Here is a 16,019-nt window from a genome sequence, read left to right on the forward strand (position 1 = left end):
AGGAAGTACATGCTCATTATTTTCTTCAGACTAGAAATTACTTTATCCCTCTTTTCTTTGAAGTTCTCTTAAATCTGTTGTTATTCAGTGTCTCTATCCAATTTCTCGTTAAATTGCCCTATTTGTAGCTTCCAAACGTTAACACCTCAATGCTGAAATGAAGCCTATAAAATGACTTAGGGGCTTAAACTGTGTGTGAGGCAGAACTGGTATTTAAGTCCTTAATGAAATTATGAGCTTTGAAAGTGTTGCATTTTGAGTTTACAGGGGTCACTCCTCTTTTTTTTTTTTTTTCTTTTGCAGAGGGCGGTTAAGGAAGGGTGAGGAATACTCTTACTACACATTTATTACATTTATTGTCTTCTCTTTTAAAATACAATTTTCATGAACTTGTGATTTATGAGCAGATCACACTGCTTGAAGGCATCTGTAAAGTTTGTGTATGTTTTTCCAACTCCCAAAGCAGTTTCTTTCTACTGGTCTAATTCTCGCAGGCAGAAAAGCTAAAATATGTCTCTCATTGCTTCCCCTATCTCTTGCCAGAAAAGTGAAAGGGGGCGGGGGACAAGAAAATAGAGAAGAAAAGAGCATGAAGGTGGAAAGAGGAAAAGAGGAGAAGGAAGGAGAAAAATGAAGGAGCATTGAAGCGCTGGAGCATTGATTGCGGACCAGCAGATCCAGAGCGGCCACAGCGCGGAGCCACCGGCGCCCACTGGTCCCCAAAGCTGCCAATCGAGGCGTAATCCTGTAGGAATTTCTCCCGGGTTTAGCTGGGAGTCACATTGCCGCCTCCTCTCCCCCTGACGCCCGGAGGAGCTGGGAGAAGCAGGCAAGGGAGGGAGGGAGGGAGCGGGAGGAGGAGGAACGGAGGAGGAGGAGGAGGTGGAGGAGGAGGAGGAGGAGGAGGATCGGATCGGGGGAGGGAGGCGGCGGCGGGAGAGGAGGAGGGGCGCAGTCGCTGAGCCACTAGCCCCGCTCGGACGCGCTTCTCTCCAGATACTCCCGGAGCTCCAGCCGCGCGGACCGCCCGCCCTGACCGCTCTGCCCCCAAACTTCAGCTGCAGCTACATTCCAAGCCATCTAATTTATTCCTCAAAACCAGCAACTGAGCCGCGACACTGGGAAGGAGTCCGCGGAGGAGTAAAACAGCAGCAGAGCAAGAAGAGCTCTAGAGAACAGCCTCCCAGGAGCAACAACTCGGCTTCGGGAGTGTAGAAACCAACAAGTGAGAAAAGCGCCGCATTCCCGGGGCGCAGCCGCGGGCGGCGAGAGCAGGCGCAGGAGGAGCCAGCTAGCGCCCCTGAGCCGGGAGCCCCAGTCCCCGAGCCCAAGCCGCGGTCGTTGCGGCTGCTCTGCCCCGGATCTTTCTGTACCGGCTGCGCCGGGCGCTAGGCAGTAGGCTTCGTTTCGTCCTCGTTGCAAGCGGCGGCTGGGAGCAGCCGGTCCCCGGGGAATATGCGGCGCGCTTGGATCCTGCTCACCTTGGGCTTGGTGGCCTGCGTGTCGGCGGAGTCGGTGAGTGGGCCAGGAGGGGGAAGCGCGCGCCGTTTCGGGTGCTCGGGGCCGCGGGGAGTCCGCAGCGCCCGCGGGCAATCGGGCAGCGCCTCCTGGGGGATCCCTACCCCCGCTCCCCACCCGGACCTGGCGCTTGGTCCCCGGGGATCTACTGGGACAAATGCGCTCGCTCCTCCACCACTTTCCCCCTTGCCTTCCCTTCCCGCAGAAAAGCGCTGCTCGCCGGAGTTGCCGCGAGGTCCCCGGGGATGAGGGTGCGAGAATCGCAGTTTTGTCTAACCGCAGAGGCCCGTGGAGTCACTCGCAACTTCGCCCTCGAGGGGTCTTGCTGCCTGGCCCGAGAAGGACCTAGGGAAGGTGGCGGGGGGGGGGGGGGGGGGCAGAACAGTCGGAGTGCCGGCGAGGGAACCCGTCCCCTCCGCGCGCTGGGCGAGACCCAGGGACAACCTGGAAACTTTGGGGTCCTCTCCTCCACACATCACCCCCCACGCTAGCTTAGCTTTCCTACTCAGTTGAATGCAAGTTCTGGGGAGGTGGGGTTCCGATTTAAGAAACCCGAGAGTGTCCGGGGAGGAAAGTTGCAGAAGTTCTTTTGTTTGATGTTCTCTGTGGCTGGGGCCAGGTAGCAGACACTTCGTGGGAAGGCTACCCCCCCGCTGAGGCCCAGTCCCGGGTCCCGCGAGGTGCGCGGAACGCGCCGGAAAATGCTGGGGCCCGGGGCTCTGGAATCCCAGTCCTGAGGCGACCCCTCCTCCTTGAGGGGCGGAGGGCGGCCCCGCGGGCCCTTAGGGGCAGGAGGACATTTTAATACGGATTACCCTGGAGTGCAGCTTGCTGGACCTGGCCGGGTGCGGGTGACACCAAGCTCGGCCTCGGGTCGCCTGGCCATCGGGGACCGAGGCTTTCAGCCTGCCACGCTTGTCCTCGCGGGCTCTAGCAGGGGTGCTTCCGAGGGCCGGTGGAGTTTCTTCTCCTGCCCGGGTCGGCTGCGGGCACCCAGCCTCCCTCCGGCCGCGGCAATGGGAACTTGGATTCTCCTCCTTTGGGTCGAGTTTCTGGGGCTGGAGTTTGTTTCCTACGTCGCCCGATGAGCGCCCTCTAAAGGGATCTGCCTCCTGGGCTTTTCTGGTCGGTGGCGGCCCCTACCTGGGCGCCCCGAGCTTTGCCAGGCTAAGGTGGAAGCCTGAGCAACCAGATACTGTCTGCAGCCTCAGTGCGTTCCGGGGCTTCGGTGACGGAGTGCAGCTGTTTCTGACCTTTTTTAGCTCTCCATACCTCCTCCTTTTGGCACCTAGTAACTTGTTCAGGGATGGTTTTGTGAATTTTTCCTCCTCGCCTTTGGAGTGTTACTTCCCTCTTCCTTCTCCCTCTTTTTGGGAGTTGAAGCAGCAGTTCAAGAGTTGAAAACCTCTTGGGCACTGAGCAGCAGATGGGCGTTTTCCATCAGTGTGGGAGCCGCTGTGTGTGCCAGCAGGTCCCCAAACGTTACTTGAGATTGAAAAGCAGGTAGAATTGTACACTGTACACAGAAGAGATGGGTATTTGGGTGCTTGGGCTGTAAAACAGAACTGCGAGCCTTATCAGTATTTCTCTTTGGCAAATGATGGGCTAATCCGTTGGGACTGGTAATCTCCCAGCCAGTTATGAACTTTGACTCATTGTAAACAAAAAGGAAGAGATTCTCTGTTTATTTCAGGGAAAAAAAAAAAAAAAAACAACAAAAAACGTTATTGCTCATCTCGTTGCAAAACAGGGCAAAGGGAGAACTCCCTCTAAAGGTTTTCAAGAGAAGCCTGCCTAAAAGGCTGTACAGGGGTAAGGAAGTCCTTCTTTTGGTCAAATCCTGTTCAGGATTTGCCAGGAAGTGTTACTGTTTGGGGATTCTCCAGAAAGAATGTCTCTATTTTCTGGTTTTCTGGATTTTTGCATAAATCTGATATTGCTCCTTAAGGAAGCTTTGTGGCTGAACTGTTTTCCTACCTGGTGACACCTTTCCCCTGAACTCTCTTTGTGGATCTAATATTTTTCATTTCCTACCAGGATTAGATGCTTTCGCAGTGAGCTCCTTCACTGTGGTTGATACTCTTTTCAGTAATTGGACTACCATCCAGAAGGGTGATTAGATATTTTTAAAATGTCAACTTGGAGACTCTAGCAGAGAGTCTTTGTTAGGCTGTTTCAAAGCCCAGGATGGCCACTAGTCCATATCAATTACTTTTTAGTTTCTGTTTCATGTATAGCGGCATCAACGTAGGTGAAGTTGATAGACTTAATTTTTTAACAATTAGCTATTACAGCACGTTATTTCCAGTACCTCGTGTTTTAATTTGAAAACTGCAGCAGTTTCCTGGGAATTAGAAGTAGAGGTCTTCCGAGCTTTAAGTCTGTCTTTGTAAAGAGGAAAGGAAAAATGTCTGCAGTTATTGAATTCTTGAGTTTTATACTAAGCACAAGGCAAGGTGAGGGCGAAGAGGTTCTTAGCAATGAAGGCTCAAAGCTATCTGTGAGAAGAAACTGTGGCCCTTCCTTTCTGGATGCTGGAGACAGCAGTGGTGATGCATTCATACTTTGCACCAGCAGGTTAGGGCTTTCGCTGCGGGAACACCATGTGAGGGGAAAGACTGACTGAGTGTGGCGGTAGTGATATGCTGCTGTTTTTCTATCCATTTCTTTTTTTAATGTGACTGTTTATCTTTAGAAATAATATATTGCAGACTGCTATAAACACATAATTGGAACTAGAAATATGTTTAAGAAGAGGAAGTGTTTTGAACTAGTGGAGTTTTATACACATGTTTCAGTGTGTGTAAATTAAAAGAAACTGTCAAGTCATTTGGACCCGTGCGTTACCTCTCAGTGCATTATAAAAGGCAGGCTTTGGAAAGTTTGCATTAGAGAGAAAAATAGAATTGGAACCGTATAACCTTTTTCAGTTCTTTAAAAAAATATATTTTGGCTGCTCTAGTAATGAAACAAATTACTTTTGCTGGGGAATTTTATAGAATTTCTGTTTCTCTTTTAGTTGGGTGTTAGCAGTAGGTAGACATCATTGGAGAAAGATCTTGTAAGATCAGGCTTGTGAAAGATGGTTGTCCTAAAAGGAATTAGAGTTTGCTCTCCAATTCCTGTTCCTGGGGCCTGGTACATCTAGTTTTGAAGGGCTGTGTAACATGATTACTCACATAGCACCTTGAATAATCATTAGTTTGGAGAGGATTTCAAAAGATTACCTAGTTTTTTTTCTGGGCAGGACTAATTCTCAAGTCTCCAGAAGCCCTGGGAGACCTGCCTGGTCAGCCACAGGTGGCCTGGAGTCTCCTCAGGTTGGCAAAGCCCTGAGGCTGATCCAGCCACCCAGAATCCTGACAGCTCTGTCATTAAGGTTTATAAGGAGTCTGGTCAAGCCACTGTGCTATTTGGCATGTCAGCTGGCAGTGATCCAATAGGTGGTATAAGGAATGTCATCTGGGTTTAGATTCTCACAACACAGTCCCTTTCCAACACTGCCAAAAATCAAACTAAATGATCTCGCTCATCATTTCCTTCTTTTTTTTTATATTAAAATTTGTTTAATGTTTATTTATTTTTGAGAGAGAGAGAGACAGAGACAGAGTGTGAGCAGGGGAGGGGCAGAGAGAGAGAGAGAGACATAGAATCCGAAGCGGGCTCCAGGCTCTGAGCTGTCAGCACAGAGCCCAACTCGGGGCTCGAACTCAGCAAACGGTGAGATCGTGACCTGAGCCAAAGTCAGAGACTTAACTGATTGAGCCACCCAGGCACCCCTCATCATTTCGTTCTTACCATGGAAGAAGACCTGCCATTTCTGCCACCATCAACAGTACACTCCAGTATCTCAAAATCACCTAATTCTTTCATGGCCCAGAAGCCAAAATAAACTTTTAGAGGAAAAAAAAAAAAAACCCCAAAAAGCAGGAAGGAATGAGGAAGAGGCTTTGATGAAAATAAGCTAGTCTTATTTACTTTTTTTTAGTTGTGCCAGTACCATCATCTTCATTCTAGGCTTTTGGATTTGAATTTTGAAGACATCCGTGACTCATTCCACTTTGTTGACGTCCATGTCCAGTTGGACGTTAAATCCACCTATGTGGTCATTCCACAAACACTGTTCAGCACCTACTGAATGCCCGAGAGAAAGCATTGAACAAACCAGGCAAACTCCTCTGTGTTCTTGGAGCTCACGTTCTAGTGATCCAGGTAGCTTCCTCTTTAGTTTTGTCTTTCTTGGGACCTGTGCCTTTATGTCAGCAGCTTTTTAGCTGTCCTTCCTGCCCAGATGTTCACCTGCTGTTTGATTTATCCTGTACCATTCTGATGGTGTTCCCATGGTCCTCAAACCTCCGTGTTTCCTTGTTATCATGGCATGGAATCTAACTAAATATCTCTGCCAGGTTTAGAAGATGCTCATAATATTGCTCTTTCCTATTTCTTCCCCCTTGATCACTCCCATCATGTCTCCCAGCACCTGCCCGCTGGCCTCACTGTCATGAACACTCTTGGGACACAGCCACCTCTTTAGTGTTTCTCCTTTAACATTCTTTTGATTCAGACCCAAGCCCCAGATGGCCTTTCATGTTTGACTGGGCCCTTGTTTTTTAAAAAAAAATTTTTTTTTTAACGTTTATTTATTTTTAAGACAGAGAGACGTAGAGCATGAACGGGGGAGGGTCAGAGAAAGAGGGAGACACAGAATCTGAAACAGGCTCCAGGCTCTGAGCTGTCAGCACAGAGCCCGACGCGGGGCTCGAACCCACGAACTGTGAGATCGTGACCTGAGCTGAAGTCGGACGCTTAGCCGACTGAGCCACCCAGGCGCCCCTGGGCCCCTGTTTTTATCTTTCTGTAAACGATACAGCAGACTAATGATGAGAATCGTTGGAAGCGTGTAAAAATACAGATTTCAGGGCTTCATCTCGGACTTACATGATCAGTAGCCTGAAAGGGAGTGGGGTATTTTTATGAAGCATCTCAGATGATTTTAATGAATCAGCCACATTTGGGAACCACTGGTCTGGGTCACATACTTTTCCCCTTCTTATATGCCATTCTGTGTTGGTTGGTGGGCTCCTGGCAGTATATAGCTGTGTGACCTTGGGAACCACTGTAAACACGAAGGGCTTTGGCATGGGAGGCGGACAAGCTAGGTTCACATGCTGGTACTCTGCCACTTACTATAGTACTTGGACAAGATGCTACAACTCCAAGTCACTTGAAAAAATACATATGTACATGTGTATAATTTGGACCTGAATGCCTTTATGACACGATTATTGTGGGCATAAAATGAGGGTGCATAGGAATGGTGGTTGAGGCACAGAAAGTACTAAGTGGTTTTTTTCTTCCTTTCTTGGCCTCTGTTTTCTTGTCTATGAAATGTGGGAGCTGTATAAGATGTTCTTAAGCCCTCTGACATTCTAAGAGGTGAATTTTCTCTTCCATTGAGATTGATGCCATATAAGGGGAGGGCCCTCTTTTCACACATTTCACCCCTGCTCAGTGCTGAGCTTGGTAAATAACTGTTAATGATCCATACTTAAATGCAGGTGCCTGTGGCAAGGGCAGTCGGGATCCATCATTTCTGCTGAAGCTCAGCTTTGCCCTGGCCACTGAAAGCAGTGTGTCTGGGATCAACTGAATCCACCAACCCATGGGTGTACCTGGGCTAGTTTGCCAGTTTTGACTCACTAGACCTCAGTTTCATCAACATTGCCGTGTTGGCGTGAAGAGTAAACAAGACGAGGTCAAGTCCTGCAGTCATTGGTGTACATCCATGCTTCCTCCTGTTTGGTTCCATTGAGATTCTAGCAGACTGGAAGGAGAGAGTCATGTCTGTATTGCATGCTGGAGTGAAGCTGGTCATCTGAAAGGAGGTAGCAGGGCTGGTGAGGGAATGTTGGGCAGTGGGGGTGGGGGGAGTGGAGAAAGAGTATTTTTTGAGAGTAGAAATGCATGAAATTTCTCCTTTTAGCAATTTGAGTTTCGGTTCCTACTATTAAAAAATCTCACTGTGTTTTGACAAGTCTGTTTCTGGGGCCGCATTAGTTTTAGCAACAAGGCTGGAGGGGTGACTGCCTCTGAATAGCGAAGAACGCTGTTGAAATAGAATTGTGAATGTTTTTCTTGATTATCTCAAAGAATTGGTAGGACTGGGAGAAGGGGAGAAACCTTGAAGTCTTTGGAGATTTCCCATTTGAATTTCATATCAGCAGAGAGAGGCCAACTGGTGTGCACTCAGTGATGTGAGAGCCAGCTCCTGGTCTTGGACTTCAAGCTATGGAAAATGTTGTTAAAGACAAGACATGTTTTTACATTTTTTTCCTCTGCTGTTCAATTCGTTTTGTCGAAAATGTCACAAAGATGCAGAAAGTGTGCCCTTTACAAAGCATTTGGATGTTTATTTTCTTTGATGATTATACAGGTATATTAAATACAAATAGTACTGGTATTTAAGGAGTATGTGCAGTTAATAGAGTTTAGTCTCATGATAAGATGACACATGGAATGAGATACTCTTAATCTTAAGGGAAGCTTATTTTTTTCTAGTTCTTACCAAGAAAGAGTAAAAGTCAAATATTAGTTTTGTGTGGTATATTATTAAATATAAAGACAGCAGAAATAAATGTACAATATTTAGGGCAAAAGTGAGGTTTTGCATACATGCAGTTCATTATCTTAATCCCTGTGGGACCTCAGCTTCCCTGTGTAGAAAATGATGGAGTGAACTAGAAGAATTTTCTGTCTTTAACATTTAGTTTTTCTATATGCTTCCGGGTAAGATTGGAGAAATGTTAAGATTAACTTAATCAATAAGTAATTATTAAGCTCCTGCCAAATACTTACTATTTTATTAGTGAAACAAGGAATTCATTCACATTACTGAAAGGTAAGTCATTTCCAAGAGCTGATGGTGATCAGTTAACTTGAATGGAGTGTTCATCATGTACTGGGATTATATACGTTGCTCTGAATGTTCATGATCTAGTGTTTTCTCATATATTTTCTGATATAAGCCAGTGTAGCATGAAGTTGATGTGATGGAATTCACTTTCAGTCTCGACAGAAGAAAACATAACTTGTTGATATAATTTAGGGAGATTTTTTTCTTTTAAGTTTATTTATTTATTTTGAGAGAGAACAAGAGCCTGTGAGTGGGGGAGGGGTAGAGAGACAGATATTCCAAAGCCTCCCGACATGGGGCTCGAACTCATGAACCATGAGATCATGACTTGAGCCAAAATCCACAGTTGACACTTAGCCAGTTGAGCCACCCAAGCACCCCAACTGACACACCCAGGCGCCTCTAATTTAGAGGGCTTTTAAAAAAAATTTTTTTTAATGTTTATTTTTGAGAGAGAGAGCATGAGCAGGGGAGGGGCAGAGAGAGAAAGAGACACAGAATCTGAAGCAGGCACCAGGCTCTGAGCTGTCAGCACAGAGCCCAGTGCAGGGCTTGAACCCATGAACCATGAGATCATGACCTGAGCCAAAGTTGGACGCTCAACCTAGTGAGCCACCCAGGCGCCTGTTAGAGGGCTTTTTAAGGCATAAGTCACTGACGGGTCTCAGGCTTCTCATTTGGTTTCTGGCCTAGATGCCCATTTCTAGAGAGGGGACTTTAACTGGTGCCTTCCCCTCAGCTCCTCTCTGTAGCACTGGAACCCAGTGTAAGTGCTGTGGTCACCACAAACAAGAATCTAAATGAGCAGGCAGTATGGTAGACCGGCTCAGAGACTGGTCATTGGAGGTCAGACTTGCCTGGGTTTGAATCCCCTTCACTGTGTAACTTGAGACAATTTTCTTAACCACTCTGTGCTCAGTTTTCTCCTCTATAAAATGGAATATTCTAAACAAGATTTTTAGGATTATGTGAGACAGAATATGTAGGAGCTTTTAACACATGTTCATGTTTTATGTCATGTGTTAGTTACTATTATTCTGATTCATGGTTTTCTGCCTCCTTAAAGAGTGGGGGCTTTATACACTACATGGGCTTATCTGATCAGCTCCAGCCCAGAGACTGGTCCAGGAGATGAACGATTGAGCCTGCTCTTTTTTTTTTCTTTTCTTTTTTTTTTAATGTTTATTTATTTTTGAGAAAGAGAGACAGTGTGCGAGTGGTAGAGGGGCTGAGAGACAGGGAGACACAGAATCCAAAGCGGGCTCCAGGCTCTGAGCTATAAGCACGAACTGTGAGATCGTGACCTGAGCTGAAGTCGGATGATCAACCGATTGAGCCATCTAGGTGCCCCGAGCCTGCTCTTTCATAGCTGGGGTTCTCTTTGCTGATTTGAGGAGGCCTAGCTCTGTGTTGAGACATTGGAGATATGTTTGGATTCAGTTTTTCTCTAAACATGGGTGATGTGAGAGGATATGTCATTAGTTATTTCTGAAAGGGTCTTTGCAGGAACTAGATGAAGCTGTGAGTGTTAAGATGTGAATGCCCATTTTTTCCAGTAATTTTACCTTTTCAAATCTATCCAAAGGAAATAGTCATAGCTGGGTAAAATGTGTTTATTGAAGATTTATTAATAATAGTTAAAAAATGGAAACAACTTGAGTGTATAATAATAGATTAGTTAAATAAAAGATTCTAAATTATACATTAAATATCATACAGCCATTAAAAATATGTTTGAAGAATGTTTATAACTTGGAAACTGTTTATAATAGACAAAAAGTCTGATAAAAAGCTATATATAGTGACACTAAGGTTATATTAAATAAATTTATATGTGTATGCATAGATCTGTACATGTGATAAAATGCACAGAACTAAATATATGCATCCACACAGATACAAACGAGTACAAGTAAAATTTAGGAACTCTGAATAAGATTAGTGGATTGTGTCAATGTCAATATCCTTGTGATAGTCATGATAGTTTTATAAAATGTTACCATTGGCAGAAACTGGATAAAGAGTAGAAGAGATTTCTTTGTATTATTTCTTACAACTGCATGTGAACCTGTAATTATCTCAACAAAAAAATCAATTTAAAAAAATGGCGCCAGATGCAGAGAGTTTTACAAGTACGTCCTGCCGATCCTTGAAGGAGTAGATAATAATTGTTGTTATAGAGCTTCCAGAATGATAGAGGCTGTTCTTCTTCATTTTATCAGGTTAGCATTACTGTATGTCAAAATCAGACAGGGAGGGCATAGGAAACAAATCTACAGGCCAGCTTCACTTATGATGCCAAAAATTTACGTATAACATTATCAAACTGAAAATGGCAGCTTACTAAAAAACTAATGATGGAGCCAGATAGAGTTTATCCAAGGAATGCTTCAACATCAGAAAAGCAATGCAGTCAACAGTTTAAGGGAGATAACAATATAATCATCTCAATAGATGCAGGAAACATCTGAGAAAAGATTGTAAAAATGTTAATACAAGGGTCCCTAATTTCTGGTTAACTGAAGGTTTACTATTTAGGGTTAGTACATCTGTGCTGATGGCTCGATTCACTTGACATGTTTAGCAACCAAAAGATCACTGTTTACTGAGTCGTGAGGCAACAGTGTCTAGTTGCCTGGGTGACAGGTGTGTGACAGTGCAATAAAGTGTGGGGTCATAACATATGTAGATTCTAATCCACATGAACTTGTAGTTCTGGCTTTGCCAAGTTTCAGTTTTGTGCTCCCCCAAATTAAGATGACACAGGAGATGGTCTTCAGGGTTTTGGAATCCAGTGTATTGGGGTTTGGTTTTCGGTATTACCACTTGAAATCCACGTGACCTCGAGGAAATGTCTTATCATTTCTGACCTTGTGTTTTCAGTGTAAGACCGAGAATTATAATATTTTGCTTTTTGGTTATTTTGAAGATTAGCTTCAATAATGACCGAAAACTTCTAACGTAAACCTGACCCATAATAGGTGCTTTAAGCACCTTTGATTCTCTTTCCTTCTAGCTTTAAATTTTGTGATTCTAGAATACATTCTACGTGCATAAATATGTATGCATATTTTTTTTTGTTTCTCACTTGCATTTTGACCCCTGACACCAAGGGTCACGTATTTTCACAAATTTATGACCAGTTTATTTTTTACCAGGCAGGGTGTGATGCCGAATTATACTTTCTGCCATCATCTGTTTCCTCAGTTACATTCAGCTAAAGCTCAAAAGAGACTTGCATACAAGTTGAAAATTTAGTTAAGACTTCATGAAAGCTTCATAAAACCTGACATAGCACTTGGGATTACCGTTGTAAATGCTTACAGAAGGTCAGTATTGGAATCTTATGCTGTAAACCCTGATTTATCTGTTAGGTTTGCTAATGAATTAAAATCTTAATTTTATTTCTGCCCCGCTTTGAACTCATTTAGATAAGAGTGGTGAGTATTTTTATTTCATAATTTGGGCATCCCCCTGCTCTTTGGAAGTTCATATTAGGCTATTGCATTTTTCTGTAAGACCTATCTTAGTACCTGTTTTCACTAACTGAAAGAAATCTGAAGAGAATTTTCGCTTTTACGAAACAAGGCAAGAAGTGAAAATACGTTGAGCGTTTGTTTTGTGGTGAGCCATTATGGAGGTGGCATGTACCCTAAGCATCAAGAGGGGCACCGCCAGTCTCCTTCCTATGGAACTACACACAGCATCTTCGCATCAAACCACTGCAGCTTTGAACTGTGTGAGCATCTGTGCTTTATCTTGATTCATTTTGTGTATCCATTAGCAAGATGTGTCCTAAGATACCAGAAAAGCCTAAGGGAGGTTATTTTTTGGGTGTGGGAATGCTCAAAGGTTTTCCCGTATAAATTACTGGTAATTGCTTCTTCGCTTTCAGCCACTTTGGCTTACAAAAGGTTTCATGGGAACTCTCTGCTTTCGGATAGCGGGAGGAAACTGTATTAGATTTGATTAGATTTTGTAATGGTTCTGATTGGTTATTGAATGAAGTTTTATGTTTGGTAAGTCAATCAGTTAAGACTTAAATCATCTTGGCACATCGACCAAGAGCAAAGCTCTTTGCTGGTCTTGCAAGGTAAAAAAAAAGAAATTATGACATGATACCTACCTTTAAGCAACTATCACCTACCTTTTGATTATTTAGGGGAATTGAAGATGTATTGGGCCCATAGATAACACGTGCATTGTATGTATCAGTCTGAATCTAGTTAGACATACCTAGCAATCAAAACTGCCAAAGAACTATATCTACCATTGAGAGGGATAAGAAGAACCCCTTGTAGAAGAGAAGTCACTGCTTTCCCAGAAAAGCAAAAACAAAACCTTCTTTGAAGTGGCATGATGTGTTGGAGAAAAATAATTCTATTCATGACCTGAAGGTATTTGATGTTCAATTTTTTTTCTCTTTCCCCATCTGTTCTCTGAGGAAAGACATCTGGGTATTAAGATGTATGAAAGACACAAAGATTAAGAAATTGTTTAGAACCTGAATAATTTCTTGGTGTTTGTATCCGAGGGGAAAGAAACCTTATGTTTCATATAGTCTAATTTTCCATACTCTATAAACTTGGGGCTCTGACAGGTGAGAACTGGAGCTTATATGTTTGGCTAAGATCAAATAGTCTTAACTGATGAATGAAAGAGGTATAAAAGTGTCGGATGATTTTTATTTTATTCTTTTGGACTCTGCCTTTTCATTATGTAACAATGGATTTAGAGCTGGAATTGACTTTTAAAGGGAAACCCATCAGTATTTGTCCAATATCATATAGTTAGTGGTAGAGCTATATATTGGACCTAGGCCATCTGATTTGTTAGTAATTTTTTTTTTTTTTTTTTTTTTTACCATAAAACATTCCCTTTCTGGCTCCTTCTTCTCCTTCATTGTGCACATTAATGATTAGCACCTAATACACTTACTTCTGGCCCATGGTTGGTACGTAAATGCAATATCAAATGGAACATACATTATATGTTATATGCTCTGAATCAGTGTGGTTAATGTGTTCTGTGCAAAATGAATAATTTAAAATGATGTTTAGATAATTTTTTAACTTGCAGCAAAACTTGTGCTCTGGTGGACTCAATTATTATCCACAAACATTTTGGCTAATTCAGGGAGGAGAACAGAAAGCACTAGGATTTGGAGATACCAGGGGCTGACGTAAATCCTAGGAAGATTGTGGAGACTTGTAGACAGAATAGGAGATGAAAGGTTCTTGGAGATAAGAATCAAAACTAGAAGCAAAGTCCTCATGAATTAATACCACATTTTATGGGATTAAAAAAAGCTGCTATGGTAGGTTGAGGGAAGAAGAGCGTTCCTTAGATTTTTATACTAAAAATATGTCAGTGCTTTCCTGGAAAAGAGAGGCTGAGGCACTTCTGATCCAGGTAGAAGTGCTTTTTTGCTCAGTTCCTTTTGCTGGTGTTGGGTGTAGGGTCATCTTTTCTCCCAACGTTTTTCTCTTGAAAACATTTTTGGTAAATCTTAGCGTAATAACATAAATATATTTGCCTCATAGTTTTTCAGAAAATAAGTCTGTGGGGTGATATTTTTAAGAAATGAATTTTATTAAAGGACACTAACATTGAAAATTACTACACAGACGTCCTACTATGTACTTAGAGCCATGATAGGCACTTTCCATTCTTGTCTGTAATTGTCTCACAACTGCCAGGCAGCTTTTGCCACGACTGCATTTTATGTGGCCTAGCAGAAGTTAGATCCTCGCGTTTTGGGGGCTTTTTTTTTTTTTTTTTTTTTTTTTTTTTAGCTTTAAATAGCCCTGACATGATACTATTATCTTTCAAGAGAGCAGTGAAAGTATTTAAATGTATAACCAGTTTTTAATACGGTCTAACAGGTGTAGCTCAGAAAAATGAAGTGTCACACTTCATTTGCATTGGTTGTCCAAATACCCTAGATCACCCATATTCCTTTTTTTTTTTTTTAAGTTTATTTATTTATTTTGAGAGAGTCACCAGGGGAGGGGCAGAGAGAGAATCCCAAGCAGGCTCTACACCAGTAGCACTGAGCCCCACGTGGGGCTCGAACCCATCAAACCCACACACGGTGAGATCGTGAGATGAGCTGAAACCACGAGTTGAACACTTAACTGACTGAGCCACCCAGGTGCCCCACCCATATTCTGATTTCTTTACCAACGTGGAGCCTATTGCTTTGATCGCTTCTCTCCATAAGCTTGTGTCTGGTAATGGGGGAACTAAGGAGTAGAATTCACAGGGTCTCTTTAAATTCTCAGCTCTGCCAGTGTCTGGCTGTGTGACCTTGGGTAGATTACTTAGTCTCTCTCTGCCTCAGTTTTCTCATCTGTAAAAAGGAGATTAGTCACAGTAGCCACCTCCTGGTGATGCTGTGAGGATTAGGGAGTTCTTGCATGTCAAGCATTTAGAAGCGTGCCGCTGTGGAGTCAGCACTGGTCTCTGTTGATGCTGATTGAAATGGACGGCTGATTAGATGTGCTGATCAAAGAAGAGAGGATCCTCTTCGGAGGTTTTGAACCTGAGACTGAGAAAAATGATGGTGCCATGGACCAGATGGGAAAGAAAGGATAGGCTGATTTCTTTCTTCTTTTTTCTTAATGTGGCTATTGTGTTTTGGTGAAAAGAAAAGGTATTTTAGCCTCTCCAGCTCTTAGCTCTGGAGAGCGAGGGGCATATTCTAGATCACTGACTCTCACCCCTTCCTGCTCATTAAACTCATCTGAGGAACTCTGAAAAGCTCTGTATGCCTGGGCCCCACCTGGGACATCAGACTCCGTGGGGGGGTGGGGCCCAGCTGGCTGTAAAAGCTCGCCAGGTGATTCTAGCTTCCAGAAGGTTTGAGAACTACTGCTCTGGGTGCCTTCATGGACTCCTCCAGCTTAGAGGCAAGTCTAGCAGGTAAGATTTTGTCTTCTTCTTCTTAAGTTTATTTATTTTGAGAGAGAGCGAGAGAGAGAAGGAAAGCATGAGTGGGGGCAGGGCAGAGAGAGAGAGGGAGAGAGAGAATCCCAAGCAGGCTCCTTGCTGTTAGCTCAGAGCCCGATGTGGGGTTCCAACCCACGAACTGTGAGATCATGCCCTGAGCCGAGTTCAGATGCTTCACCAACTGAGCCACCCAGGCACCCCAAGGTTTTGTCCTCTTAAACCATGTTTCCTGTTGCTTGTGACCAAGCCCCACGGATTGCAGTGGCTTCCCAGGACTGCCCTGCTGCCCGTCACAGTCCAAAGCTGTATACAAGAGGATATGCTTCCTCCCTTTGGGATTCTTCCTTTTCTACTCTTCTCTTCAACATCTTTTTCTGTTGGCTCATACTTTTCTGATAGTTTATGTTGGTACCTTATGATACATGCTCTTTACACAGAAGATTATATACGTATAAATTAAGTCTTTCTGAGGATGCCTTTAAAAAAAGGAAACATTTCCCTTTCCTTTCAAAAACTTAGTGGAACAAAGGATGCTTGTCCTCCTGGCCTGGTTGCAGAAAAGCATGTTTGGTCAGCTTATTAGATTTGCCTGAGTTCATGCTTTGAACAGAGAGATTGTGTTTTCCTGATTGGGAAT

At 43.7% G+C, this 16,019-nt stretch overlaps 1 protein-coding gene across 1 annotated transcript in view; it reads left to right on the top strand.

Moving 5' to 3' along the window:
• The first annotated feature begins 947 nt into the window (after positions 1 to 947).
• SDC2 (syndecan 2) overlaps positions 948 to 16,019 on the top strand; it is a 99,405-nt gene continuing 84,333 nt past the window's right edge. The window contains exon 1 of the mRNA XM_042923674.1: positions 948 to 1,515. Coding sequence (XP_042779608.1) covers positions 1,456 to 1,515 — 60 coding nt within the window. The 5' untranslated portion in view covers positions 948 to 1,455. The remainder of the gene's footprint in view (positions 1,516 to 16,019) is intronic.

This window comes from Panthera leo, chromosome F2 (genome assembly GCF_018350215.1).
Source record: "Panthera leo isolate Ple1 chromosome F2, P.leo_Ple1_pat1.1, whole genome shotgun sequence".
Classification (NCBI taxonomy): Eukaryota; Metazoa; Chordata; class Mammalia; order Carnivora; family Felidae; genus Panthera; species Panthera leo.